The sequence below is a fragment of the Harmonia axyridis genome, chromosome X (assembly GCF_914767665.1).
Source record: "Harmonia axyridis chromosome X, icHarAxyr1.1, whole genome shotgun sequence".
Taxonomy (NCBI): Eukaryota; Metazoa; Arthropoda; class Insecta; order Coleoptera; family Coccinellidae; genus Harmonia; species Harmonia axyridis.
In genome coordinates, this window is record NC_059508.1 from 13,959,608 (window position 1) to 13,986,645 (window position 27,038).

Here is a 27,038-nt window from a genome sequence, read left to right on the forward strand (position 1 = left end):
TAATTTGCTTTCATATCCTTCCATTATTTAAATGTTGGTATTCAATCTGAGAAATGACAGTCGCATAGAGACCATAACACTTTTATCTGTGATCACTTCACACTTTGACAATTCAGAAAGGAGTAATTTGTTATTGTATTCAAATAGCTTTATTAACTGGATATATTTTCCATCAAATAAATTTTCTTTGAAATATGGCAGGAGTAAGGGTACAAGACGATATACCTTTGGCCGATGATGATCCACAAGGTATAATAATGACACAACTTGATTGTTTTTCACAGTTGAACATTTAATGCTTTTGCAGTTATAATAAATGACGAACCTGAACAAAATTCTATTTCGGAAGGCAATTATTCATCTAGTATGGTACACGGAAGAAGCATGGATTCTATACAGTCAACATTCACAAATGGTAGCTCCAGTCCACAACCAAATAGTTTAGAACCAGATTCTAGTCCTGATGAGCAAGAAGAAAAAGCTCGTCTTATATCCCAAGTCTTAGAACTACAAAATACTTTAGATGATCTATCTCAAAGAGTTGATAGCGTGAAAGAAGAAAATCTCAAATTAAGGTCAGAGAATCAAGTTCTTGGTCAGTATATAGAAAACTTGATGTCTGCATCCAGTGTATTCCAGTCCACTTCCCCCAAAATCAAAAAGAAGTAAATCATTTGGATTCCGAATGTGTTCATGTAAATCAAATAATATAACATCTGATTATTTATTTTATATGTTGCAAATTTTATTAGATGAAAAGTTCTCAAACTGATGCATTGTTAGTGACAGGGCTAAGATTATGAGTCATAATAGAAAATTATGTTATATCAGCACTGTTATTTGGCTTAATGAATTTGAACTGAATATTTTATTGATTTGATGGTCATTTCAAGCTATGTTGAAATAGATATGACATTGAAGTTATTTTGTTTTTTGGGGTCTTAGCCATTAATAGATATTTTGATATTACAACTTGGATTATTGTTGAAATCAAATTTTAGGTTCTTCAATAGTCAAGTGATAAGATATGATGCATTTAAATTATCTGATTCTATGGAATAGAATGTTGTACCAAATTTTTTTTATATAATTTAGAAAATAACTAAAATTTATAAAAAAAACTGGAAGAGAAATTGATGATGGTGAGAATTCTTCAGTAATGTATGCGCACTGTTATCTGAAGAGGTCATACTGAGTAAGGATCAATAATGTTACCTCTTTTAATCTGAAATTTTGCTGTTGACAATTGAATAGCAAAGAGCCTTTCACTATAAATACAGCCTGCCTAAGTGTTTGGCATTGCTTATAATATAAATATTGAATAATTCACAGTGCACACTAAATAACAAACTTGGAAGCTTCCTACATATTTTCATATAGTTTATCCTTTTGTAACAATGAAAATTATTAGTTATCAATAAATTTAGGCAAAATCAATTTGTCTTTTAATGTTCCCAAGTTTTAATTATTCAAACTTTAGCCTAGTTTTTTCACTATACTTTAACTTGGGCTATAGTAAATAATTCACTGTTCCATCGCAAAAGGAAATTTGAATAGAAGAAATAACAAAAATTTATGTATTTGTACAGGATGTATTCCTAAGTCTGTTCAATATGAACAATTGTATGAAATCAATATTAAAATTCAAATTATAACATAACATTTGTGTTACAAATAATTGCACATGTATAAAAGTACATAAAATACAATACATAAAAATAACAGTTACAAAATCAACAACAGATATACTATCAATTTGAGTATTGGTTATTTATTTTCAAATTTCCTGTTAAGTAAACCAGCACAGATATACAATGTGAGTAAATAGGTGTTGTTAGGATAGAAGTTACTAGAATTATTCTCTCTGTTGATAATATATCAACTAAATTATAGTTAACTCAAATTAAGAGAGCAATAGTTAAATACATATTTCTTTTTTGAGACTACTTGTTCATATCACATGATTTTAAGTATTTGTCTTGCCATGAGCTTCATTTTATACAATTACTATTGTCGCTTACATATAATTTATTTATCATTCAGTCATAATATGACTTGTCGTCATTTAAAAAGTCCTGTTTATGATGTAAGTTAGCTAAAACATGGTTTCCACGTTTAACTGTGTCGTAATCATAACATTTCGTTGATTTCAATGTTCCACTGTGGAAATTATTGAGTAAACTATTTGAGGTAGATGCGCTATTTTTTTTTGACCTGTCATGTAATGGCACTGTAACATAAGGGTTCTGTTTAGCGTTTATATAGTGGGGGGAACTAGGGATTTTAGTTTTCTTCTTCCGGAAATAAATATGGACAACGATGACACCACAAGTTACACCTAGGATAGCCCCTATTATTAGATAGGCAAATGCCAGACCAATGGGCATGGAAGCTGTTTGAAGCTGCGACTCCCCCTGGCTGAAACCTAAAATTTATATCAAGAATTAATTCCATAATCAATAAACAGTATTGGCAAAGATACGTCTCAAAAGTGTAGATATCTAATGAGAAGTCTCTGACTCACCATTTGGTCCACGAGTGACACATATTCTAGTTTCAAAAGAGCTGCCTTGACAAACACCTGTGGCAGGGTTAATCGTTCTACATTTTCTTTTTCGATGTTGTTCATTATTTTCATCGCAGAGCGACCAAGCAGACCAATTCTCCCAGCCTAAGAGTGCTGTAATAAATTCGTATTGTCAATATTTGAGTTATTATCAAATAAAGGTAAACTTACATGCGCAAGGTTCTTGTTCACACGGTTGTGTCTCTCTATCAGCACCTTTACAGTTTTCATACAAACAGGATCTCGTTCTTGTTTGAACTCCCCATCCGCAAGATACATTACAGGGGGACCATTCGGACCAACAGCTCCATTCTCCTGTACACGGAGGTCTGGAGCATTGCCTTATCTCTATATTGGAACCTTGACAACCTCTGCCTTCACAATACCTAGTGCGGTTTTGAACACCGCTTCCACATTGTGCAGAACATTCATCCCAAGGAGACCATGGACTCCATTTGGGTTTTTGGATTATTTCCGACTGGTAGCATTGATCTTTGTTATTGCAGGTCTGAACTTCTTCTTTGGAACTTAGACGAATGTCACTTGCTTGCCTAACGTTAGCCTTGCACAAAAGCCTGGAGACGATTGGTAAGATTAGCTGATATGAAAACCAAATATGACTAAAATATTTTACCTATATCGTTTTTGAGTGTAGCCCCCTCTTCCTAGGTTCTTCTCTCTTATCCATTCTGTTACATGATGCTTCCTGTGTTCCTCGCATTCATTTTTGATGCACTCCTCATATTCGGTATCGTTTCCTATGCAATACTGCCCTCCATCTCTTGGTCTAGGATTATTGCATTTCCTTCTTCTCCTCTTGAATCCGATACCACAAGATACAGAGCAAACACTCCAAGGTTCCCATTCGCTCCAACCTCCATTTTTGGGTTGAATGGGGCAGGGAAGGAGCTCCGAACAGTAGGCTTCCATGATGGATTGTCCAACACATACTCTACCTCCGAATGCTGGCGCTGGATTTGTGCAACTCCTGGTCTTTATTTTAGTAGCTTGGCCGCATGTGGCTGAACAGGCTGACCAAGATGACCAATCCGACCAATCACCATGGACTGTGCAGTTGGTTACTGCTAACGATATGCCAGTGCAGGGCTTGCCACCGTTGACTGGGGCAGGATTATTGCAATATCTTTGCTGACATAAACAAGTGTCGGAGGGGTCTTCTGTTCCTTTTTGAAGACAAGGGGCCCAGGGACCCCAACTGCTCCATCCTGAAAAAAAATCATCACCATATTAGGCCAATTGAAAAGTCTCGGGTCTGTTGCACAGATGGCGGTGGTAGTATTAAATATTTAACAAACAGTGCAGGTAACAAAAAGGAGCTCCTTGCTCGACCGATGTTGTGAGAAGGGTAACTTACCTCCATCTACTGGTGAATCCAGAACCGGACAAGAGACAACCGATTGCTCCCAATATTTGTCGAGGGGGTTGCCATCGGCTGGTAGAGAGCAGGTTTCATCCCTTTCGTTCCATCCACAATAAGGATCCATGGCATTTATACAGCTGCTTCTTGAAGTGTGTCTTTTGCACTGGTCCACAGGTATTCGAAACATCTTCTGGTCAGTTGTAAAATACACCGAATTGGTTTGTTTGACAAATTTCATATTTCTCACTGGGATCCGTACATCGATTGAAAGTTCCCAAACTTCGACGATACAAGCTTCCAAAGTCCTTGGAAGAATAACCACTTTTTTGACCAAGCCCTCTAAAGTTGCTACATATAAAATATGAACACTTTTGTGTAGCTTCGTGGCCACTATATCTGAAGTGATATGAGTGTATCTTTCCTTCTCTGAGATATGTAGAGGATCTAAGGTGAGTGGCTGTACTGCCGAGTCCATCAGTTGGTACTTGGTGGTCTCTATGAGATGTCTGCTCGTTGTAGTCTTGCACTCTAAGTGTTCTCTGTGAGGGGTCGATGATGCATGCCAAGCAGCTTCCATTCCTTCCTGGTACTTGAAAGGTCCATTAAAAGCGTCATTTATAGCAGTTAAATTGAACGCACAAATGGCAGATCCACCAATTCCGTTGTTGGGTGTTGTGAACACAGCGTACATCAAATTCTCCTCAGCCTCATAAGATATGCTTTGAATCTCGTTGAAATAGAAAGGGTAGTCACCGCTTATTGAGCAATTGAGTCTTGCTTTGATGAAAGTCGACCAAATGTCCCCGTACAGATTATGAGTGCCCATGTCATTTTTGCAAACTCTAGCTATCCTAGAATAAATTATTTTACCGCAGTTCATGTATTCTACTGCGGCCTCTCTGAGCACGAAATAGACGAAGTCGTTTGTTTCAAAAGAGCCTACAAATTGGGGTTGGTTTAGCCACAAAGGGTTGTATTGTCTTGTCTTGACGTTATGGCGTAGAACTTCGGTTGTCTTGGACAGTAAGGATTCAGAGCCTGAAAAATCTGTAGGTCCACCATAGTAATAATCGCCATTTTCCAAAATAATACTCGTGTGGTTTGAGAATGGACTGTAAGGGCATTTTGCAATTCCACTCATCCATTCTGTAACTTGGGAAATATTGTCGATCTGAAAATGAGAGTTAGGTCAATATAAATTTTTTAAGGGTTATCCGATCAACCAGATATTAATCATAATAATTAATTCATAATTAATGAGTACCGATTCATCTAAATGTATAACTAATCATAAGTTTAATTTATTTTCGAATTAAGTCTATGTGGCGACATCTACAGAAAATTTTTGGAACTAATTATCACTGGGCAGATTTGTGTACATCTGCAGACAAATATCGTATTTTGTAGTTAAATTATACTACAAAACACGATATATCTCAATTTTGGGCTCAAAACACTGGTTCCAGATTTGGAAAATTCCCCATCATAATATCAAATTTTCAAGTTGAACCACGGCCAAACATTTTCCGCCAAAAGAATAAAAATTTTTGGTTAATTATTGTCAATAATTAACCAGTATAAGTAATTAATCTGTAGAAGATGAATTTTGTATGGAACCATCTACGTGCTATATTGAATACCCTTACCAAATTTCATCAAAATCGGTTTTGTATTGTAGTTAGTTAAGGCTGAATAAGAATGTGTGGACACACAGAACGACAGACACGAAACCAAAGTTGTCTAGGATTTTTCCCGAAAACTAGTACAAAAACAGTCAGAAAATCTTATTCGTATAAGAGTTCAATGATTTATTATCATTACGCTGATACCAGAATTTTTGAAAAATTAGAGCAAAATACATATTTGTTTTTTGGATTTAAAAAAAAAATCAGTTCTACTAACCTTCCTCCAACTGCACTGAGGAAGAAAAGCATGGGTTCCACAGGCCAATAGCTTGTTCCCTTTCTTCTGTAAAATTCGAATATAGTTTTGGCAAACATGTTCTGATTGACCTTTCGCAATACACTGAGATATATTTTCATTCGATGCTTTCCAGGTCACATTCTCGATCAAATTCAAATCTTCAAGGGTTAGACGGAATATTGAATCCCTAAAAAAAAGAGTACTCGACTGAATAAAATTGATATTCAGATCATTTCAAGCCAGCCATTGTTTATTTCATGTGTCGATTTACTTTGGATCCGTAATAAATTCTGAAGTTTATTTATTTCATCCCATCTTTGTTTATTTGTAAGCTATACAGCTATTATTTCAGGCATTTTATTGCTTTACACACCGGATATGAAGATAACAAAGACGAAGGTCTTTGCTTTCCTTCATATTCAAGAGAAACGAACTATTCGTATGTAAATTATACCAAACATACCAATTTGAATCGACAATTTTGAAAACCTTGAAATATTGCTTTTACTCATCGATAGGTTTATTACATCTAACGTATTATTATATGAAGAATGAATAATGAGACCATCTGAGCCAGGAATGTTGTAATAAGTGAATGCAGAAAATAATATGAACAGTATAGAATTAAAATTGATTAATTGCATCTTCTTTTATGATTTATCTTTTCATTGAAGTGATTTAATAATGAAAAGCACTGACATAAAATCAGGAGATCAGTGAGTCCACTTCATCGTTTGAAACCAATACTGGCTTAAAATTCGAAAATTATGAATATTGCGCTCAAAAAGTAATTAATATTCTTATAATTGTGGGTTGAAAACACTAAGATTGAAGGGAAAGTTAGAAATCAATAGCTCGAAGTCAAAGTAAATTGAACATACCGAATTTTATAGCCTTACTCTTATTATGAGACAAAAAGAGAAATCAACAAAAATTGAGCAAACTTACTTGGCACTGACGATGACTTCATTGCTGGAGATATCGAAGAGCATTTGGAAATAATTGCTGACACCAGGACTTGAGAAAGTTTTAATTGTCGGTTCCAAATCTGGGAAAAAAACAATTTTTGCCCGTTTTTGATAAAAATAAAAGGATAGTTTATTATAAGAATTTTTACAAAAGGAAAGAATCAGGTATCGAAAATCAATTAGCTTCTGTTCTGACATGTTCATATAACTAATTCCTTCTAATTTTGTTCTATATGAACTCTCTGAATACATATATTTGTGATTTGCATTTCAGGCAGAGATATATTTTTTTACTGCTAATCAGAATTGTCAAATATAAAACTTATCCAGATATAAGATAAATTACTTTCTGCAAAGATATTTGAAGTTACTTTGGACATGTTGTTACTCTTTGAAAATACTAAGTTGAGTTCAACTTGAGTTACTTTTTTGATGTTTGATAAGTAGTTTTTCAGTTTCTTTATAAATTAAGTGGGACTTTCATAACATATAGATTTTATGGCTATAAGGTAACAGTTCAAGTATTTAAGATAGAAATAACCTGAATGATTATGTAAAATTTGAATAATATACAAATTCAAGTTGCTATGGCATATTAACGTTCCAAGAAAAAAATATAAACCTATTTTATGCTTAAGTGATCTTGGTGTACGTGATCCAAAACTAATTTTGTTTCTATTTATATCAATTCTTCAACTTGAAACGACATTATGTAACGAAAAGATAAAAGTATTTGCTTAAAGATAAGTAAGGTGTTATTTACCTTACACTTGTAAAATCCATAAAAATAACATATATTGAAGGTGATGAGACGTGAAATAACTACAAGTTTAAATTGTGCTGCATTTTTGCATATCAAAATGGGGATTATAAGCTGATGGATAATCCGATAAAATAAATGAGTCAATCTTTGACCCAAATCGAAAAACAAATTGATTGATTTGTATATTGCTAGTTTTCAGGGTCCGAATACTTCGGTTATCTTCGTTAATGGCCAAAATCCGTTCGTTTAAATTATTACGAATTTGAACGAGCGCGCGAAAGCTTCTGACTTCAAGTCTAAAATTTTGATGTAGAAATTTTGGCGGGCAATTATGAACAACTTGTATATAGAAAATCATCGTAGAGAACAATAATTATGTACAAATAAAATCACTTAAGGTCGTTCAACCACTTTATCAATATGTATTATCCAAGTTGCGTCACTATATTTTTCTTTTAGTTGTCTCAACTTCTGTTGAGCACCATTTCTGTAAACACGTTTCCTTATAGATTGCTTTTAGCTACCCACTCTCAAACTGTCTTTTAGTCCCATAATATGAAAGGAACTGTATTCTCGTTTGTAGACTTAAAATCTTTCATCCAGACAGGGAAATCAACTCAACACTTATTTGATTCGATAATCTTTACGTTCCAGCGTATTAAATGTGTACATTACTTTATTTGACTTACCTTGTTGAGAAATGTAGCGAAAATCATGGGAAGATAGGTAGACAATTCTAGCGAGGTGGAAAAGCATAAATATGCAGAAATATATTCGAGCCATTCTTCCATTTCCTGTGAAACACAAATATTTATAGAATAATTTGGTTGAGATATCTCAATTTTTGGTACACATCTTTCGTTTCTCAGGCTATGTCAACGATAAAAAATTAAGAGTCACAATTCACGTAAAATCAATAATCTGGTTGATTTGATTATCCATGATGCGTTATGCACTGTCCTTCATGTCTGGACATACATATTTCAAATGATGTTTTCTTTATCTAATAGAAGTCGAGTGTATCCGTAGGTGTATATAGGTACCAATGATGCTGCTATTCTAAAGACCTGCACTCTGAAACTTTTCAAAACGCGCGCCAGTAAGTTAGGTTGGTGTTCAAAAATGAGGAGCAACACGAAAGTTGGATGGTATGAAAAACATTGCAAATTTTACCCTGGGGGTTTCTTATTTTCTCAAAAAAAAATTCTCATCAGGAGAAATAATATAAAATCTCAATGTGAAAAAAAATTAATAACAATTTTTTCTTATAAAGGAAATGCATCTGTTTGAAATTTCAAAATAAGTTATAGGAAACGTCGAAATTCGCAGCAGATATTTTGTCAAATTGATATGTATCCTTTTTAAAAGTGTAATCAATGCGGATGTCAATAAATAAAAAAAAACTTTTCATTCTTTCAAATAGCTTAGCAATAACAAATAGAAAATCTGCTTCTCAGTTTACGATTATGACTTAAAAAATACAATTGATTGGAATTCAATGACTGACCTACTATGCATGATTGAAGTTTATCAAGTTTAATAACATCTTCGATATCTCATATGTCTCTTCAATAGATATGTGATCTTTTGCACTTTGGTGAAAATCGAACCATCATATTGCAGTACTTCACATTTGTACTTTATGCGTAAATTTTCTAAGATCAGTATAGCAAAACCTAAAGCTTGTATTTAGAGGTCTCAAATAATATAACTTATCATAGATTCAGAAGTTACTTATTTGTGTAGTATACATTTTTTTTGGCAGAAATTGGTAGATAATTCGAAAGAACTGTTCTGATATTGTCCTGAACGAGTTATTCTAAAAATGAAAGTGTTTAAAATGCTACACCCAAAAACGCCCCCAAATTCAAAAACAGCAGGAGCCAAACACTGAAATTTTCGAATAAAAGGCGATAGATCAAACAATAGACAATTCTATTCAAAATTGCCATAACAAATAACTTCGTCTTGAAATTAACACCAACCCAATGCAGGTCTCACAAGTTATTGAATACAAATCTGGCTCTAGAGTCTAGGGCATGTCTACATAATACAAATTTGGGGACTGATTCCTTCAAACTTCTTTTCTACCTATTAGATCTAGGATCTATAGGGATTAAGGACGAAGAGCTACCTGCTCGAAGCCCACAAGTGAGGGATTTATCTTTGGGTATAATGACTTTTAGACCCCTAATATAATGGGTGTTCCTTCAACCGTTAATGGTCTTAAGTTGTATATATATTTTAGCTTTTGTCAACAAAAAAAAAATTTATCTACCCATCAAAACTACATGTATTCTGAATGGTTGAAAACCTCATAAATTTAAATAGAAATGTTTTGTATATGGATGATATCCAGACACTCGGCTGTGGTTAAATCGAATCAAATATTCAATAAAAAATCAATTGAAATCCATTTGGAATTATTCTAAACAGCAGAGATAGAGTTCTGGTACAGACAGTAATGGATTCACTGATAAATAAACCACTTGAGATGATGTTTTAGTAATATCAATCATTTTAAAACGCTGTTCATTCCAATGTTAGTCTGAAATACATAACTCATGTATTAAAAAACTCAAATTAAGATTATTAAATGCACAATAACAAATTTTACCAATAAGACGAAGATTTATTTGAATCACTCCAGTCTTGGATGATGTACTTGATGTAAATTAATTTTGAATAATGATGAACTTAAATTTGCAAGAATTTTTAGCACAACAAAACAATTGCTTCGTCAGTTACCTATTTAACTATTGAAACAGAGCTGTCGAAAAAAGTATTTCCATGAATTTTATTAAAAATTTGTAGGAATTTAAGTTCATCTTCAAGACGAACATTATGTAGGATTCGAATAAGCAGAATAATTTTAAATCTTATTATGATCCCAGTTCGATTTATCCATTGAGATATTTTTACAAATCGCTAAAAAAGGAAATAATAAACAATTAGAAAGCTTGTGCAAGGCGTCATAATTGGAGTTATTATAATTCAAGTTTATGCAAATCATTTAGGAGGAATATCTCAACACAAATCATAATAAATCTTTTATAAATGGATTAATAGTACTGCTATGTCTGGATTTCAAAAGATCGTGTGGGCACTTTGATTTTCAATCAACCGGTCTTGTATATTTTATTTGCGCTTATGCAAGACTTATATTAAATATAAATTTGCCAATATTCGATAAGGAAAACAAATTGCATTTGATATACATACCTATATATTTGATATCTAGCTATACTTATCGCACAACAAGAAAATATCTAGTTTCAAGTTTGAGCCGTCTATATCGATTTGGAAATAAGGAATATCAAAAGTTTTAGTTTGAAATAAAAAAAATAAATTATAATAAAAAAAATGTAAACTAATATGAGCATAACTTTTAAATTAAATGATTGTAAAAAAAATCACCTAGGTACCTAAGTAAGTATTAAAAAACCATGTGTCTTTTCTTTCTTTTGATTTACACTTACACTCCACTTAAAGAATCAATTAAAGCATCTTTGACTTTGAGAAAAGGTCTTATTCAGTTTGACAATCAGCACATATCTTCTTCGATCAGATGTGTTTATTATGACGGTACCAAAACAATGTTTATTTAGCTGTACCACAGTCGAAAATCAATCCAAATTTTCGCAGATATTGTAAATTTTCGCACGACCGAACTGAATATATAAAGAAAAAATCCCAGGGAAAATAGAGAAAACGGTACTAATTCGAAAAACTCACAGTTGCAAATTTCTAAGAACTTCATTCTGGTTTAACGATGAGGAGCGGCAGTCAACTTGCTTCAGCTTTCCACTTGTTCTAAAATCTGTCTATATTATTGCAAACATCACGTTGATTTCCCATTTTCGTACACTAACACATACACTATCGTATTGAATTTGTCGAAAATTGAGCGTCAATGTTTTGAAAACCAGTCAGATGCTGCGTGTTCTTAAACGACCTTGACTACGGATCTATAAGGTTGTTGTGATGTAAACAGTCTTCATCTTAAGTTCTCAAGTAAAACGCCTCAAGGGTCACGGCATAGGCGCACGCTATAAGATGAAGAACCACTCAACTGGGTATACGCGTTACTGTTTAATCTAGAAACGTATGAGACAAGTGTAATGGAACAAATATTATAAGACTAGTTTCTGGTTGATAGGTGCCCACAAAACACGTTGGGTGCATCGCGCAGGTCAATCTTAGCGTACCCATAGTATTTGCATTTGAAATTACGGCATCTATCTCGCTGTCAGGTAGATTGGTCCTTTTTCTCTCAAGTACCTATGCTCTTACCCTAATCTATCTCGAAAGCAATTGACTGAAACCACTGTTTTGACAAGACACCATCAGCGTACTTGAATCGAACTTGTGAGGCTGTAAAAGGTTCATTTTTATTGGAGCCATGGATTCCTTTTAAGTGCTTGTAGTTGATGTCTCCAACTGTTTCGTAGACAAAGCTTTCATTTTGAACAATTCAGTGGCGACATGAAGTCGCCTGAAAGGAGAACTTGAAAAAAATCTAACACATATGGAACCTCACAGTAGGAAGGAGTTAATAGTTTATGTTATTAACATATGGAATGTGGTTATATAGACGTAGGTGTTACTTGATCTAATGATTTTCTGCACATTAAATATTATCTCAATTGACTTCGAGGTCAATTCTCTAACTCTATGTCTTTTTTGAAAACTCGGCTCCTATTCATTTTGATAATTTGAAAAGGAGGTGGTAGAAAAAGAATATATAAACAACATTTCGAGTACAACGAAATCCTTGATCATTTCTATTTATTTATTTACAAGATTATTTGAAACAGCGTGCATTGAAAGCTCCAAATTCAAAAACAATAGGAGATATTGTTCATGTCCTAGGTGCAGTCGCATCATCATATTTTTTTCCGAGAATGCAACTATGCATTTTATTTCGTTCTGTTGAGATAAGACTGTTATTCTGATTATTTCATTTATGAGGAAGTACTTTGTTTAATTGATCAAAGTGCATCATTTGATTTATAGAAAACCTTTTGCAATAAATGAGAAAATAATTAATGTTGATAGTAAATACCAAACAAAGAATTAAGTTTTTCATGTAACTGAAAAAATTGTTATCGAATTTTCTTTGAACCATGGAATTATCAGCTTATTTGATAATAATGAGCTTTTTCCTGATAATTATATGAAACTTCACTGCCTCAGCATATATGTATGGAATTTAGTTGTGAATAGATTGAATTCGGGAAAATGTTTGGTTTGGTGGAAGAATAAAGAATTTGTTTCAGAATATTATATGTATAATTAAGCATAATGTAAAAAAATTGAATTTGCACTACCTACTGAAAAAAGAATATTTTCCATTCTAACTAGCAACTAATCCACAAAAGAATGAGAATTATTAAATTTATAAAGCATAAACAAAATAAACTGTTTGAATTTTTAGAAGTTTATTCAGTCACATATAGAAAAAAATCAATACAATTCACCCATACTTTCATTCACTCACATAAAAAACGGTATGTATATAATATATATCACAAAAAAATATTTTATGTCATTATTGGTTGGGACAACATGTTTGTGTGAATGGTAGTCAAAGACTGATGTATAGCTCTGAAACTGGGTCTCTCGGAAGGTTTTTGGGCCCAGCATTGCTTCATAACATCGTAAATTGGAGCAGGAGTGTTTTCAGGACTCAACAGAACCTCTCCAGCCTTCAAGAATTTCACTACCTCTTCGTGTGTCATTCCGAAATAAGGCTGTAATGCAAAAGAGAAAATTTCCCACAAACATACTCCGAATGCCCATACATCAGACTCAGGTGTGTACTTGTTATACAAAATACTTTCTAACGGCATCCACCTCACTGGGATTGCATCTCTTTCGCTGCCCTTATAGTAATCCTGGAACCAAAAATAAAATTGATGAAGTTTTATGAGAATCTTTTGTTCAAATTTCGCATGAATCGATTAAATTACTCAATTGATCTAAGTGATATGTCATGAAAACATAAATAAAAGAATGCATTCTGAGATCTCAAATTTTACAAAATTTTCGAAACTCAACCAAGGTAAAACAACTCTTAAATAATCAAAGTCTTCAGCACATCCCTCTTGAGATGTATACATGTATGAGGCACCTAGCCACACAGAATTGATTTAAATATGATAAATAAAAAAATAACTGCAGTTTTCTTCGAGCAAGTGCGCAAAAAGGCAAAATTCAAGAGAGATAAGAGTCCATAAATGATTTGACAATAAAAAATGAAATTCAAATTCTAATAGAGCTATTCACCTGTAAGTAAATTTTTTGAGACAATCCAAAATCAGCAATTTTAACAACCATATTATCGTTAATCAAACAATTTCTAGTTGCCAAATCACGATGCACAAATTTTCTATCAGAAAGGTACACCATACCAGAAGCTATTTGTAGAGCAACATTGAGTAAGTCTAGGTGTGATAGTTGGTTATCTTTGAATACCTCTTTGTTTTCAAATTCGCTATCCACAGCATTTCTTACCATGTATTTGGAAGGGGAACATTGCCTAAAATATAGAAAATATTCAGCATCAAGGATAACACCAAAATACCAGTTGAATTTACCTCAAAAATTCATTCAGATCTCCTTTTCCCATATATTCGAATAATAAACACATAGGTCTACCCATAGCACAAACTCCAAGAAGCTTTACTATATTTGGATGGTCAAATTCAGCCAATAGGCAAGCTTCTTTTTCAAAATCATCTTGCATATCTTCAGATGCATCATCCTTCAACATTTTCACTGCTACTATTGTGAAGTCTTCACCATTAACCAATCCAGGTGCTTTAGCTTGGAATACTCTTCCGAAAGCACCTTGGCCCAGATCTCTTATGTATATAATATCGTTGCGTGGAAATTCAAGTCTTTCTAGTTTAGGATTCAAGGTAGTCCCATGCCTGAAAAGCAAAAATATAAAAGAGAAGTCAAGGGAAATGAGTTTTTCATTCACTGACCTGTGATAAGCCATGTTGCTGGGCAACTTATTAAGATCGATATCAACTTCAGTTGCCACCGCTGGATTATAACCAAGAAACCGTTTATGCATACAATGGCACAGTAGAACCATAAGCATTATAATAAGTATAACTAACAAGCCACCGACAGATATTAAGATTAGTTTTGTTGGTGTTAGGTCATCCATTGTAATGCTTATCTCCTCTTTTTCAATAAGACCAGAATTTGGACATCTTGGAATATCACAATATTCCCATCTCCGTGAATGGTTAGAAGTGTAACACCATGGCCTTACTTCTTCACCACCTGCGTTTCTGCAATAATTTTCAGCATTTTCCATTTCTGGAAAAACATTTGGTGGAGAATCATGATTATGGGGAAATTGTGAATCCCATCTTTGGCAAAAAGCTCCTTTCTCCGTTATATTAACTTTTCCTTGATAAAAACGACCTCTTCCTTTAATACAATCATCTGAAAAAATGAAGGAGAAGCAAAAAATTGAGCACTGTTTCAATTCAATCGATTCACTCACGTGTGACTTCATTTTTCTTCATTTCAGTAAGACCTGTATAAGCACATGTTTTGGTATCGTTGATCACTTTATACTTTGGCAATTTTTGGCAGTCTGGTAATCTGAAATGTCCTCTGGACTGGAAAAATACCCCTTTCTCCTTTTTGTCCTCGATAATAGCCCACTCTTTGTAACAAAATAATTGCTTTACAGCAATGCAGTCTTCGTAACATAATGGAAGTGGTCCTGAAATACCACATTCCGGGAATGCATATGCACAAATGAAGACCTGAAATAACAGTAGATTGAGCAGTGTTTTTTTATGTGTGGTGTATAGAACAATATTTATTAAATTTTTCAAATGAGCCTTAATCCTCACCTCTGCCGCACTACGGCATGGTTCCTTGAATGTTATGATCATTTCATCCCAAAGTCCAACTGTAATCTCTTCGTTGTACATAGAGGTGTTGTAATAGACCATTTTAAGGTCATCAATGTATTTCTTACAAATTTTTCCATAATAAAAGCCACAATGACCATCATATTTTTCACAGGAAGACTGAATTATTATTACTATCAAAATGAAAGCAATATACATAATATCCATTAGAGAACATTCCAATTTTCAAGATAAGTCTTTAAAAGTTGCCTTATCAATGGAAACAGTTGCTTATTTAATCATTCTGCAGAAACAACCTTTGCAGGATTAATTGAAACAGATTTCATATTGAGGATAAACCCAAAAATTTTCATTATAGTGTAATAGAAGGAAACATTACACCAAAAAACAATAACAAATTGAGGGTTGTCGAATAGATCAAGTAAACGCCACCTTAATGAAGCAAAAACGGTATTTAGGGTGTTTGACAACTGAGAAAGAGACCTCTGTCCTCTGTGGAAGGTTTTTGTTTTGTTATTGTGGCCAAATTGGTATTGAAGCATTGAAGGTCAATAGAGGGGTATGTTCCTGACAACTGCTTCACTCCTGTCATAAAAGGAACACAACATTTTGTAATAGTACATTCCACCTACACTCAGTGTCCTGTAATTAATTTTACATTATTCTTTGTAAACTAATTTTTTTGTATATAATCTAACAATAATAAACAATTTTCGGTACAATTGAAACTATGTTTGTGAGTATATCATTGTTTAATCAGTATAATAGATAAATCAAATAAATCTTATCTTCAGTATAAACACTAATAACATGTTTTCCAGAATCCTGGGTCAGGAGGTTTTCCTGTTCAAGCTGCTACAGATGCCTCTACATTCCCATCTCTTCCCAATGAGCAGCCTTTCACTTATGCGGCAGTCCCACAAGTTTATGGGTCTACAACAAGCCCTCCACCTGGCATAAGTCCACAGGTTCAACAGTGGTTTCAAGCTGTAGATAGGGATCACTCTGGAAAAATAAACTGGCAGGAACTGCAATCAGCTTTGGTTAATGCTCAAGGGCAGAACTTTGCTGAATCAGCTTGTCGACTAATGATTGGAATGTTTGATAGAGACAAAAGTGGCACTATAGATATCTCTGAATTTGCACAACTTTACATATACATTAACCAATGGCTTAGTGTCTTTAGAAACTATGACAGAGATCAATCTGGAAATATCGAAGAAGCCGAATTAGCTCAAGGTAAATAATCTCTTATAAAGTGAATTTTTAATTGCAACTTATGCTAAATAATTCATTTCAGCCTTTCAACAGATGGGTTTCCGTTTCACACCTCAATTCATCAGGTCTGTAGTTGTTCGCAGTGATCCTAAAACACACAGCAGAATGACTGTTGACCAATTTATCATAATTTGCGTGCAGATTCAACGCTTTACTGAAGCGTTCAGATCTAGAGATATAAATCAACAGGGTCAAATTACAATTCAGTTCGAGGATTTTCTGAATGTTGCTTTAAGTTGCTCAGTCTGAGATGCAATCGATCTTTTAACAGTGAATGTTGTGATACTGCAAGTTCGGTGTTCATCTTATAATATATACTGATATGAATTCATTATTACCGATTTAATATGAGATCATCATATTTGTCAAAATTTAGATGTAATAGGTGTTTATAATTTTTATACCTTCAACTTTCACAGCTGACAACCATATTAATATTCTTTAAAATATGTACATGTATTAGATTAACTCATACTACTTTTTGTAATTTATTCACACTCTTGATGGAATCTTTTGGAAAGTATGTTGAATTTTTATGAAGCTTTTATATTTTATTGAAATGTTTTTGGTAGCCAATAAAAATGAGTATTATCTAATAGTGTTGCTTTATTTATAATTTCCTTTCCACTTGAGAACTATCATATGAATGATCATGCAATGTTGATCTGAATTATTATATGGCAGCATCGTTCAAACAATTATTGTAGCTACTAAAGAATTATTGGCGAGAAATAATTTCAAAATAATGATGAATCTGGTTGGCAACATTGGGTTGTTATAGGGGGAAAATATTGAATAGATCAACACCTTCCAACTGTAAACGACATGATGAAATCCTGAGTGAGAACTTTTTTAGTCCAGTTCGTCGAGTAAGAGAGAAGTGACTTGGCCTGTCTTTGACCATTGATTGTCGGCCAGAACACAAGCTTCCTTTTTTGTCCCATTCCCTAACTGCCTCCGTTTGATGACTAGAATGCAAAAATTTACATAGATGACACTTATGAAGATTACATTTCATTTGAAAAATGTTTATTAATGTATATCTGGTACATGGATGTCTTTCTAAATCTGTAGTTTTCACTCTTAATGATAATGATGAATAGATTCTAATAATTGAGTAATGAAGAATATATTAAGCAAAAAGAATTGAGTATCTCCAGCCGTTTGTGGTCTGCCCAACAAAGTTTTTCAATAGACGAATAAAAAACTTGCCACAAAAAATTTCCTTGTGCTATAAGCTTGATTGAATGCATTGTAGTGGTATATTATATTTCTGCTGGATGAATTAATAATAATAACTGGTCTTCTTTGAGTTTGCAAATGGTTCTTGACCCGAGTTCTTCAGCCTGTAGATAAGTACTATACATAGATGACACTTATGGATATTTCTTTTGTAAAATGTTCATTGTCTGGTACATGAATGTATTTCTTTTCAGGTCATTCTGTAAAAAATTTGCGGAAAAAGGCCGAACTAACGCAAGAATCGCCAACTAAGCCTCAAAAATTTTAGGTGGAGACCTAGGACATTTCTCGATTTTGTTTGAACTGGTGTTTTGTGGTGGATTTCCCTCATACGAAGAAATATGATTACACGTATGTACTCAAAGCCCAAAGAATGAATGCTTCAAACTTATATGGTTAGTTTTCAGAGTCAACATCTGACTTATTTGAATTTATAACAGATATAATCATATTTATTTTTTTCAAATATGCTATGCGCAAAAATCAGTAAGTAATATAATAGATTGATTAATGATATAACAACTACTTCATTCACTTGGCCATTTGAGTACCTCAACTTGTAGTTATATGTTATTTGGCATAAATGACTCTTATATCTCACTACTCACTCCTTAGTGAAATGCTTTAGAAATTGTATATCTGGCACTCAAATGTATTCGGAATTTGTAGAAATTTATAACATTCCTTTCTTTTGCTGAATTCAACATTTTCATATAACACTAATAATTTAAGTACAAAAATTCAGTATATGCTCTTTGAATAATTTATAAATCCAGCAAGGTAGGTATGTATTATTTCATATTCCCATTTAGGAATTATTCTCATAGAATGGGAATCTTTGAATTAAGGTTGACACTCATCGGATCAAAATTCCTAATAATACCACAGTATAGGAACTATATAGTTCCTATACTGCAAATAAGCTCCAAAATTTGATATCATTAAAAAATCTCCAAGCTGAATTCCCATATTATGCAATCAGTTTCTTCCCAAAACTTATTTGTGATACTGGTATGTTGAATTGTGAAGCATTTCAGCCTTTTCTTTCTTTCTTTTTCGATTTCGATCAGAAATTACTGGAAATTCCACATGACAGGACATATGTGAGAATCTATGGTTGAATATTTCTATGATTTTATTTAGTTACCAAAATATCCGCATAAAAGCAAGCGCTGCGCTATATATTACTCATTACATTAGAACTTTTAGCTTCAAATAGCGAAAATTTCCAACTTTGAAGAGGTGAATTCCGCTGCAATGCAATGATAATAATTATCGATATACTTCACGCTTTCTGATATGGAATATTTCTCTTGACTCTTGCGCTGGACTTGTGAGTATCTTTGGATGCTCATTCACCACTTTCATAGGAGTGGGGAACATCCTTTAATATGTCATACACATTTCTAAATTAAAAATAACTTGATCTGTCCCTGTATATGGATTAAAAGTTATATTTGGATGCTCATCATCTTCATCATCATCATTCTTTCCAAATTAAAAATAACTAGTCGGCCCCCGTATATTATTTTTAGATGAAAACTTTTCGGCCATCCCACATTTTTCACATTTCGAAATTTTCGTCGCATCCGAAAACAAGCGATCGCAGCGCCAAAATTTCAGTTCATTTTTTCCAACTTTTGCGGAAAAAAGCTGAACTAACGCAAGAATCCCCTACTAAATTCAAACCTTGAAAATTTCATAGGTCTAGACCTCAGAAATTTCTTGAATTTTTTGAACTGCTTTTTTCTGGTGGAGTTCGTTTATATAGGATTTCCCTTATACATATTTAACGACTTCATGGAATTCCATTAATAATAGTATGATTTTCATTCATTGTGATTATGGTTCTCTCTCAAAAATTGGAGTCTGATTCTAGAGAATTTCAAATTTTTGGATAAATTTTTCTACTTTAATAATAGGATTGGAATGGAGGATTCGTCTGTTCGAGAAACCCTCTAGTTAAGATATTCCAATTTTTGAAGAAAATAATCCAATTCAATTAAAATAACATCATGTCCCCATATTCCTAAATAATACCGAAATACACCACAAAAAACCAGTTTAAAAAAATTCGAGAAATTTCCTAGGTCTAGATCCATGAAATTTTCAAGGTTTGAATTTAGTAGGTGATTCTTGCGTTAGTTCAGCCTTTTTCCGCAAAAGTTGGACAAAATGAACTGAAAATTTGGCGCTGCGATCGCTTTTCTCGGATGCGACGATAATTTCGAAATGTGAAAAATGCGGGCTGGCCGAAAAGTTTTCACCTTAAAATTAATTAATCTAATCTATGGATTAAAATTAATTTAACTATGGGGTGATCGATCAAGTTATTATTAATTTAGTAAGAATTATGACACCAAGTAAAATGTACCCCACACCCCTTTCCAATTTGAAAGTTGTGAGCAACGTGAGCATTCAAAGTCCAACTCTAGTATAGTATATCCAAAGTCACTTGGAGGAAGCCCGAATATTTCAATTATACCGGGGTTATCCAAGTTTTCAGAAATTCCTTTGGAATTTATGCATTATTATTATGCAACATTATGCAACTGCATTATGAATGTTGCATCAATTTTTACTTATAATGTTGAAATCCTTCTTCGAAAAAGCGTCTTTAATAAGTTTTAGTTGAAATAATCTCATTTAAATATAACACTAAATTATTCTAGACCATTAATGAATCTCTCCAAAGTGGAAAAATAGTTTAAATTTATTCACATAACATTAAAAAAATTTGACATATTGCATTCAAGAGTTTTATATACATCGAAATCAGTCAAAATTATCGCTTAGTCATCAGTGAGTCGAATCCAATCTTTTACACATCAGGCTAATGATCTGCTCCCATGTAAAGAGCGAGTAAAATGTAAAATAATATTCCGGTACCGGGAATCGAACCCGAGCCTCCTGGGTGAAAGCCAGGTATCCTAGCCACTAGACCATACCGGATAGTTATTGAAGGTGTTTTTCTACTTGATCAATAATATTTTAATGAAGAAAATATTTTTGAACTCGCTTCATGAAAAAACTGAATGTTATATAGAAATAGGGTATTACTGGTACCAGTGGCGTACCCAGACATAATCCTTGGGGGGGGATAAAGAGAAATTTTTTCAATTTTTCCTTCTTTTGAAGAAGTTTTCCAAAGAATTTTGCTTACTCATAATAAGGTTGTTACATATAATGGATATTCCTTCTGAGGGGGATATATCCCCCTTATCCCCCCCCTTGGGTACGCCACTGACTGGTACTGGGGATAATTACCCCCAAAAGTTCCAAAATATAACATTTCAGAATTTATGTTTTTTCTTCGTCGGCACAAAGGGATGCCGACCAGCCCTGATGACTGCACATGTCTTTCTGCGTCAATCTAGATATTTATGACTAAGATGCGGCTCCTTTTTGATGGGAATTAACTTTGTCGGTATTCCTGCCTGTTGTTTATGACCGAATTAAATCTCATTCCGAATTTTAAACATGTTGATCAATCGCAAAACGTTTGTGGCTGAATTTTCATAGGACTTTTTTCATCCAAGGAATCTAGCTTTTTCGTTTTCTCTTGCCGTTAATATTTTCACAAAAGTTTTTGTCTCAGAATATTTTTTTGGTTAGGCTATATGCAGGGTATCCCGCGAAGAATGCGACAAATGGATACATAAATGGAGGTCATCATGGAGGACTCATTTCAAAAGCGCCATTTGCTATATACAGGGTGATGTTAATCAGTTAATCTCATAAGTGAAATTTCACAGTTCAATAACTCTTTAACTAATCGACCGAAGTCACTCTACTATCGCCTCAAAGTCCGGTGTACTAAGTGAGAAAAAAAACGAATCGAAGTTTCTCCCCCATATGCAGAAAATAAAAAAAATCAGAATCACTAGCAACACTGTGTGGAAAGTTGGTCCAGCACCTTGTGATTTTCGAAAAAAAAAATCGTAAATCCAAATGTGCTGGGTCAACTAAACTCACATAAAAAAATTGTGCTACACCTTTACATAGGTGGGTACCTATTCCGTAGAAATTTCCACAAGAAATTAATCAAAAACAAAAAAATTAGAAGAATTTGAACCAGTTTTGGTCTTTTTGACCGAGAATTGTTTTATACACTTTGATGTCTTGAATTTGTACACATATTTCAATCGAAAATTTCTGACGTCAAAAGGAAATACTGTTTTCCTTTACCATTTTTCCGAATCGGCTCGGTTGAAAAAATATGAGCTGTTGAAAATCCATAAAAAAATTGTTATTTTCAGTTATATCTCGAAAATGGAATGGAATTGGTGGAAATGAATATGGTTTTTACTGACATGATGAATCTTTTCCGAACATGAAATTCCATCAAAGTCCGGTATACTTAGTTAGAAAAAAAACGAATCGGAAGAAATAGTAAGGAAAAAAAGTGTTTCTTTCGACCTCGGGAAACTTCGGTTCAAATATATGTACCAGCAAAGACTCACCCTGTATAGTTGGGCTATATACCTACATATTTCTGCTGACTGATGTCTGTAAGATTTTCAAACAATTTACTCATAACTGATTTCCATCCTTTGAAGAAAAAGTAGAGTTATTTATAAAAATCTGACCAGAACAAGACAACTGCACAAATGTAGCAAAAGTATCTGAAGCAATTTTCGCCGAAGAAAAACGAAAATGCAGGACTAACTTTCTTCAATTTTTTTTTTACGGAAATGTCAGGGGCACAACTTCCCATAAGTGCAGCACAATTTTTACACATATTTTCATAAGAAAAATCGAAATACAGATGTGCTGGGATGAGATTTTCCTAATTTTTGAGTATTCCTGTGAAACCAAAAAAAATTATGAAATGAATGCTGGCCTAGCTTTTAATTGAATTTTGTAATATTCAGTACATGTAGTAAAAATTTATTTCATCCGTTGAATCCCAATAAGTTTTGGGAAATACTAAAATTAATAAAATTATACGTTAGAAATAGTATGCCACAAGATCTGCTTAGCAGGTTATTATGCCTAAAAGGCAGCCTTGGAGACCACATACTTTTTTTTATTAATCCTATCAACTTGCCCAAGCTTACACTAGGTATAGGTATACCTTTTTATATTTCTTTGATTTGTTTCCATTGTGAAACGTCAATTCTGCGAGAAATTGTATGAAAACCGATCCATCGATTTTTTTTGCGTTTTCATAGCTGTTGTAATTTTTTTCCCTAATTCTATTTCATAACTTAAGCTACTAAAATTGTAGGTTTTTGCAAATCAACTCAGGTAATAAAAATCATCAAAATGAGAAATTCGTTATCTTCCCTTCAAAATAAACAAGAGGATAGACGTCCTTCTCATTTTCCCCTTCTTTTATGTATTTCCGATGTTAACCATAACTCCATTCCATTGGTGGCTCTGCTATAGGTGACCGCCATGCTGGATCGATAAAACCGGTCCAAGAGTAATCCTATGGGGAATTCCCTTCCCAATTCAGTGAGTTGAGCACACTGCACAATTGAATACTGTTGGAAGGCGTTTCTCCTTATTGAGAGAGAAGAGAGAGAGAGAATGTTCATTAGTGGCTAATGGTTATATAATTTCCATAATAGTTCTCATAGTTCAAAATGAAAAAAATAACTATAGGTATGAAAGTAAAGGTTTTCCCAACTTCGATGGTTATAATGTTTAAACTAAATTGAAAACCTGTCGAGATACCTAATTGTATCTACTCGTACGATTTATCTTTCAATGAATTCTCGAAAAGTCTTCTCCAAATTTATGAATTACTCTACATGTGGTCCGAAAGGGAGAGACACTTCCATTTTTTTTTAAAATGACCTATAAAAAATGTCAATAAGTCCATTTTTTCAAATGGCATGCCCTGATTTTTTGCTTATCGCATAGCCTAGTGAATAGTTTCCATTTTTTGTCTATACATATTATGCCCAAAATGAATACACCTGTAGTGAATTATTGACAGATGATATTGTTTACGAACACACTGCATGATTTTCTGATGAGCCTTTCCTCTTTTTAGTTAAGTATTGGGATATCTTATAATTTTGAGAGAAATTGCAGCACTTCATATGCTACAGTTGGAGGAGAAATTAATGTTTCACACACTGAATCAAAAGTGTACGAAAGTTCCATGAAAAAGTCAATTGTTATTCATAATAAGTATATATAATGAAAGTAGATATTCACGGCTTGACTTGATTTTCAAGCTACTACACTTGATTTGAAATCAAGTCAGGTTAACTATTTATTCATCAAATATTTGAATTCTATCAAGCTACTTGATTTTTAGCAGTTTTATTGTATAACGTCACATAATAAAAAAAATGTTGATATGAGAAGGAACCTTGCTAAAAGCACTTTCATTTATCAAACTTATTGTATAAAAGAACTTAAAATATTAACTATTTGAAAATGGAAACACAAATTAAATCACTATAAGTTATCACAAAATGAAAAGTATTAAAATACGGTTTCTTAGTATTCAGAAGTCTCCAAGCACTATTTGATTCAATAATTTTCCATCCAGGATCTATAAAACACATGAGGCATCTTATGGATTTGTCACCTAATCTATTGCGGGTTTTCATAACTGCCAAAGCAGCTTTTAGACAACTTGCTGGAAAGAAAAAGCAAAGACTGGAAAGAGTTTTGGTTTTCATCAATGAATTAACAGGTGTATACAATCATTTCGTTTTGATAATTATTTCTACAGAATTAATGAAAATATTCATTGAAACTGTAATCTATGGGGTTGTCAAAATACAATGTGTTCCTTAATACAAATGAAAATGATAGATTCATCATTTCGCTAGTGACAATAAAAAGCGACAAATGATAAATTTATAGAAAATATAAAACTATTTATATCCGTAAATGTACAAATGGGTTGAAATACAGTAGAAAAGCATTGGTTAAAAAGAATGTACATACAGGGTGTCCCGGGAAGAATGCGACAAACGAATACCATACCATGAATTAAAGTCATCAAGGAGGACCCGTATCAAGAGGTTTCAATCGCCTGAGTGCCTTCGTTTGGGATATATTGGGTGATGTTCATCTTATGAGTGAAATTTCACTGTTGAATAACTCTTCAACTAATCGACCGAATAATTTCAAATTTTGAAATTTTTTCACCCTTTTCTGTCGCCTTCCTTCAATATTTTTGAATTCGAGTAAATTAGATCCGGACTAGGAAAATTTCAGACTTTTCCTATTTTCGTGAATATTGGATCACCCTGTACGTGAACATTATGATTTTTTTACGTTTTCGGAACCACAAAGAATGAATTCATTATGAAAATTCTAAATCTCGGCTTGGCACGGTCATACAGGGTGATCAATATCTAAGCATTCCCTTATGAGTGAAATTTTTCAAGTTCAATAACTCTTCAAGAAATTCACCGAATAATTTCAATTTTTGAAGTTTTGTCGCCCTTCACTATCGCCTTCCTTCAATATTTTTTAAATCGAGTAAATCAGATCCGGACTAGGGAAATTTAAGACCTTTTCTATTTTCTTGAATATTGAATCACCCTGTATGTTGATATCATGATTTTTTTCCGTTTTCGTAATCACAATGAATCAAGAAGACGAGAGAAAATTACCAAAAAAAAAAACTAAAAATACACAGAAAACTAGAAATAAGGGAGAAATTGAGAAAGAAAATAATTTTTTGTTTCGGAAACTGACCAATATGATAAAGATGACTATGGTGATCGTTTCTGTTTAGTTATACAGGGTGTTTCCTAAACATGCGGCAAAAATTCAGGGGGTTGTTCCTTGGACTATTTTAAGCATGTTTTGTCCTTGGATGATTTTTGAAAAACCTCTTTGTTTCGAAGATACAGGGCGAACAACATTTTTCATATTTTTAAAATCAATAATAGTTTGAATAAAAATGCGTTTCGCACTGTGTTTACTAAGTAGGTACAATTTATTTTTAAATTTGTTTAACAACATTCCAATTACTAAACCCCTTAGATTATTTCCTATGGGGCCATCTAAAATCATTAGTTTATACCACTCCAGTAGAAAATGTGGAAGACTTGCGAAATCGGATCATTGCTGGGTGTAACTTAATAAGAAATGATCCTGGTGTTTTTGAAAGGGTTCGGCAGTCAATGAGGAGAAGATTGGATGCTTGTATGCTGGCTAGAGGTGGTCATTTTCAACAGTTTTTGTAGGTTGAGTTGAATTTTCATGTAATTTTTCATAATAAAATGTTATTATCTGAAATTTTGTTTCCCCTATATCTTCGAAACAAATAGGTTTTTCAGAAATCATCAAAGGACAAAATATTCTTAGAATAGTCCAAGGAACAACCCCCTGAATTTTTGCCGCATGTTCAGGAAACACCCTGTATAGACATCTCCTAAAAATCATATACTATAAAATCTATGGCGAGGCGTAGTTAGAACAGGATAAGGCCAAATGTCGATGATATTTTAGGATATAAACTAATCGTATGTATCATTGCGGAACCGAAAAAAATTGCATAAACGAGGAATAAGTACCTGAAATGGAGAAAATAATTCCTGAAAATTGATTGTGTGCCAAAGCCTTTTTTTGTTCTTCAAGTTTATTTAAGAATTTATATTTACCTTCCTGTTTTTATTATAGATTGAATTTAAATAAATATAAACATATCACGTATACATGTCGATGATTGGTTATTCATATTATTCAGTTGTCGATCATTTGGACATCTGATGCGTTGTGTTTTATTTATTTAATTTAAATTATTTCTACTATATCATGATTCTTTTTTTTTCTGTATATTGAAACTGAAGGTTCAAAGAATGGGAAAATGTATATTGCAACTACATAAAAATTGACTTTGTATATTAGAAAACTCTTTGTCATTCTCACTAGCCCGCTATTGTGTCGATAATTGGGACATTTACCTTAAAGCGATGTACGTACGTATCTAAGGTTGATTTATATTTTATAGGCAAGACAGATTTATAAGTAGGTAGTAGTAACTAAGTAGATATTATGATGGGCACGGTTGACTTATAAAGCGTTTTAG

General features: G+C 33.2%; 4 protein-coding genes, 1 long non-coding RNA gene and 1 other non-coding gene across 7 annotated transcripts; 2 read left to right on the forward strand and 4 right to left on the reverse strand.

The window, feature by feature from the left end:
- Positions 1–95: 95 nt before the first annotated feature.
- Positions 96–1,437, forward strand: LOC123686307 (short coiled-coil protein homolog). The gene is made up of 2 exons (XM_045626358.1): positions 96–249; positions 308–1,437. Exons 1-2 carry the CDS (start codon positions 195–197, stop codon positions 667–669), a joined length of 417 nt encoding a protein of 138 aa, XP_045482314.1. The 5' UTR covers positions 96–194; the 3' UTR covers positions 670–1,437.
- On the reverse strand, positions 1,165–11,763 carry LOC123686304 (semaphorin-5A). 2 transcript variants are annotated; one of them, XM_045626354.1, is made up of 9 exons: positions 11,337–11,763; positions 8,291–8,395; positions 6,819–6,918; positions 5,850–6,057; positions 3,942–5,118; positions 3,201–3,792; positions 2,738–3,141; positions 2,525–2,680; positions 1,165–2,425 (listed from the first exon to the last, which is right to left on the reverse strand). In XM_045626354.1, exons 2-9 carry the CDS (start codon positions 8,382–8,384, stop codon positions 2,040–2,042), a joined length of 3,117 nt encoding a protein of 1,038 aa, XP_045482310.1. In that variant the 5' UTR covers positions 8,385–8,395; positions 11,337–11,763; the 3' UTR covers positions 1,165–2,039. The 2 variants fall into 2 exon arrangements, with proteins under 2 accessions (XP_045482310.1, XP_045482311.1); XM_045626355.1 differs by lacking the exon at positions 11,337–11,763 and adding an exon at positions 11,027–11,177.
- Positions 11,764–13,025: 1,262 nt separating this feature from the next.
- LOC123686305 (tyrosine-protein kinase transmembrane receptor Ror2) lies at positions 13,026–15,994 on the reverse strand. Its single transcript, XM_045626356.1, has 6 exons — positions 15,485–15,994; positions 15,127–15,394; positions 14,594–15,065; positions 14,201–14,536; positions 13,890–14,142; positions 13,026–13,498 (listed from the first exon to the last, which is right to left on the reverse strand). Exons 1-6 carry the CDS (start codon positions 15,710–15,712, stop codon positions 13,145–13,147), a joined length of 1,911 nt encoding a protein of 636 aa, XP_045482312.1. The 5' UTR covers positions 15,713–15,994; the 3' UTR covers positions 13,026–13,144.
- Positions 15,995–16,080: 86 nt separating this feature from the next.
- Positions 16,081–17,379, forward strand: LOC123686118 (peflin-like). Its single transcript, XM_045626101.1, has 3 exons — positions 16,081–16,241; positions 16,327–16,744; positions 16,806–17,379. The coding sequence occupies exons 1-3, from the start codon at positions 16,236–16,238 to the stop codon at positions 17,030–17,032; spliced, it is 651 nt and encodes a 216-aa protein (XP_045482057.1). The 5' UTR covers positions 16,081–16,235; the 3' UTR covers positions 17,033–17,379.
- On the reverse strand, positions 17,372–19,108 carry LOC123686119. The gene is made up of 2 exons (XR_006748405.1): positions 18,634–19,108; positions 17,372–17,751 (listed from the first exon to the last, which is right to left on the reverse strand). It is a non-coding gene; the product is annotated as an uncharacterized LOC123686119 (long non-coding RNA).
- Positions 19,109–20,905: 1,797 nt separating this feature from the next.
- On the reverse strand, positions 20,906–20,977 carry Trnae-uuc. Its single transcript has one exon. It is a non-coding gene; the product is annotated as a tRNA-Glu (tRNA).
- Between the last annotated feature and the right edge of the window lie 6,061 nt (positions 20,978–27,038).